The following is a 3091-nucleotide window of genomic DNA, read 5'->3' on the forward strand; positions in this document are numbered from 1 at the left end:
CTGAGCCGCACGCAACGCCCTCGCCATGGAGCGCGGCCCTGGCGCCGGGCCTGGCATGAGGTACAGCACCCAGCTGCAGGTGAGAGCACCCCGGGGCTGGGGGGCTGAGGCTGTCCCAAAAAACAAAAGCCTCTCGTTTGGCGGGCTGCCCCGTCCTACGCTCGATCCGGTTCCTTTGAGCCTCGCGCGTCAAGGTTGACCAGGATGGCTCCGGATCCTTCAGGAAAGGGAGAGATTCCTGCTCGCCGTGGGGTAAGGTCAGGAGAACCTGTTTGGGGCACAATGCCGAGCTCAGTGGAGCAGGGAAAGAAAAGGCAGCAGTGGGAAAGAGGCAATCCCCACCCGTGGCCGTGCCGGTGCTGGGTGAGCTCAGTGTCGGCGCTGCCGCCGCGCCGAGAGTTGTGGTTTCGGCTCGGGCTGAGCACTGGGGATGTGAGGAAAGGTAAACTGTTTGCAGTGTGTGGGTCTGGGTTGTTTGGCAACAGAGCCGACTAAACCTGTTGGAGTGTGGGGAGGGCTGACTCTAACCCAGGGCTCCGGGGCTTGGTTAGTTAACTGCTGGGTGTGCTTTGAGACTTGGGAGAGTTTAAGCTCTGTTCTTGGCTTTTGGGGTAAGTCTTCCTGCCTGTGGCTTGGGCAGGGACTGGTGGGTTTGAGTTGCATGTCCAGAGCCTGGTCTGAGCCCCAGAGCTGTTTCAAAGCTGAGGTTTTAGGGTAAAGCAGGAGAGCAGTGCTTCCCAGCTCACCTGCAGCTGTCTGGTGTCTGAGACCTGGATTTAGTGGCTGTTATCTGGCAGCAGCAAAGGAGCTGCCAGCTCTAGCACTGATCAGAAAGTTGGCCTATAGCAGGAATAACTTCCCTTGCCTCCAGCCCTGCTGCCAGGTGTGTGCCAGGGCCGTGGTCCTGCAGGAGTGGGAAGGAGATGCTCTCGCTGATACGATTCAGCTCGAGCTCCTTGTTCCCAGTGGGGTCAGGGTGACTGTTGTGTGACATGGTCTTCCCTGCCTGGCTTGTTCTCCTGCAGAGGGTAGGTTTGTGTGCTGGTGTGTTTTCACTCAGGGATGAGGGCTCAAGTGGATCCCTTCATACCACGATGTGTGCTGGGTATTTTCCCTGGTTATGCATCAGTTTTCCCCCTGCATCAGTTCAAGAGGGGCTGATCTGAACCTGGAGGACTTCTCTGAAGACAGTACCTGCCCTCCTGTCAGGAAATAGCCTGAGGAGTTTGTCCCTCATGGATTGACTGTTCTTGGACTTGGTCCCCTATAAACAGGACAGTGGAGGAGAAGTGAATGGTTTTGCAATGTCTGCGTCTCCTCCTGCGTTGGCGAAGGAGCTGTGATGGTTTTGGGGCTGAGGAGAAGCTGCACCTCTTCCTTGGAAAGGGGTAAAGTAATTCTCTAGGGTAGTGGCTGGTGGGTGAGCTGCTGCTCAGGCCAGTTTGGCTGCTGTTGGTGCCAAAGGCAAACTGGGATAAGGAAGACATGATGAGAAAAGGGCTGAGGCCGACTGAGAACTCACCAGACCTTTGCTCAGCAAACAAAAGATCATTCTGTAAAACCCTGGAGGGATCAGCGAGAGTGTTTTGAGGGCCTGGCTCTGGGGAAGGGATCAGAGCAAAGGTTCTCCCCTTGCCTGGGGTAGGATGTGATATTTCCATCCAAAGGCCGCAGGGATAGACTGGCAAATAACGCCCTGAGATATCCAGGCCATGGGCTGGGGTGGAGACAGAGCAGCTAGCAGGGATGGGTTTGCCTGGTCAGAGGTGCTGGTGTTTTCCTTGCTGTGGCTCCAAACTTTGAAAACTCAGGGCCCAGATCCACCTCAGGACTGTAGGAATCGGTGAAGAGTGTGGGCGAAACGTGACGATGAGCGTGGAGTGTTTGGCCAGGGTCTGGAGCAGCTGCTTGGTTAAGCTGCCAGAGGCACTTTTGTTGTCCAGACAGTGCTGTCTGTACCAGGAAAGCCTGGAGTGATTTAAATGAGCTGTTTGCATCTGAGGCATGTTCCTCTGCTGCTCTTGGGACACAAGTGTGTTGTAAGGAGGAATTTCATGGCTCATAGCTACACGGATCAGGGCTGTAACATAGCTTTGCTCCCCACTTCTCCCCAAGAGCTGCTAAGACCTAAGTGTAAAAATCTCTACCACCACAGACACACAGAAGTATGGTGGCTTTTCCTGAGCTGCTGTGATGTACAACACAGCTGCAGCGATAAGCCTGGAGTGGGGCAGCAAGCCAAGCCTGTGCTGTCCTCTGCAAACATTAACTTGAGTTTCTTCTGTCATAAACTTAAAGGAATTTGGTTTCTTGCATGACTCAGGGTGGTCACAAGACAACAGAATGCTGTGGAGGGCTGAGCTGGAAGTTGGTGTGTGAAGTAGGTGTGTGTGACTTGTCTCTTTCACTATTACACCTGCCCTCTGTGCCGGGAAGGCAGACAGTCTGGAGGACTCTGGCCTTGCCCCATATTCCCTTTTTAGTTCTGATGTCATCATTTTATAGCTTCATCACCCTTAATACACAACTGAAGACAACATAATACACTGGTAAAGTTTCTTCCGTGCTTTACTGGAAGTGATGGGGCAACAGAGCATGAAAACACTGCGCGGAAGCTTCGCTCTCGTGCGTGCTCTTCCCATGTAGGTCTTACCAAGAGTAAGAGGAGAAGTGATGAGATGATTCTTATCAGACCTTTTCTTGGAAGAGCCTTGGGGTTTGCTGCAGGAGTCGATTGGGGAGTGGTGTAGCTGTAGTTGGGCTCTGTGGGTGAAGAGAGTCGCACGCTGTGCACACCATGTGTCAGCAGCTCTTCCATTTACTTCTTCTTATGGGAAACAGACTGTTTCCCCTCGTGCCAGCACCACAAAGCTGGTGTTGGCTTTCAGTGAGATCCAGGAAACCTCAAGTTTTGAAAACAGAGCTTTCTTGGCTCTCTTTGCCACACAAGCCCACCCTGCTGCTCTCAGAGCTGGGGAGCCCCAGTCTCTGGGCCCTGCTTGCCAGACCAACAGGTTTCATTCCTCTCATTTCTCATGTGATATTTGGTTTAGTTTTTATTGAATGCCACCTGAGGCAGGTGTGGCTGGAA

General features: G+C 53.4%; 1 protein-coding gene across 1 annotated transcript in view; it reads left to right on the forward strand.

Annotated features, from left to right (window-relative positions):
* The first annotated feature begins 55 nt into the window (after positions 1-55).
* The window catches only part of ST14 (suppression of tumorigenicity 14 (colon carcinoma)), a 19935-nt gene continuing 16899 nt past the window's right edge, over positions 56-3091 (forward strand). Inside the window, exon 1 of the mRNA XM_009083847.1 lies at positions 56-79. Coding sequence (XP_009082095.1) covers positions 56-79 — 24 coding nt within the window. The remainder of the gene's footprint in view (positions 80-3091) is intronic.

The sequence above is a fragment of the Acanthisitta chloris genome, unplaced genomic scaffold (assembly GCF_000695815.1).
Source record: "Acanthisitta chloris isolate BGI_N310 unplaced genomic scaffold, ASM69581v1 scaffold3071, whole genome shotgun sequence".
NCBI lineage: Eukaryota > Metazoa > Chordata > Aves > Passeriformes > Acanthisittidae > Acanthisitta > Acanthisitta chloris.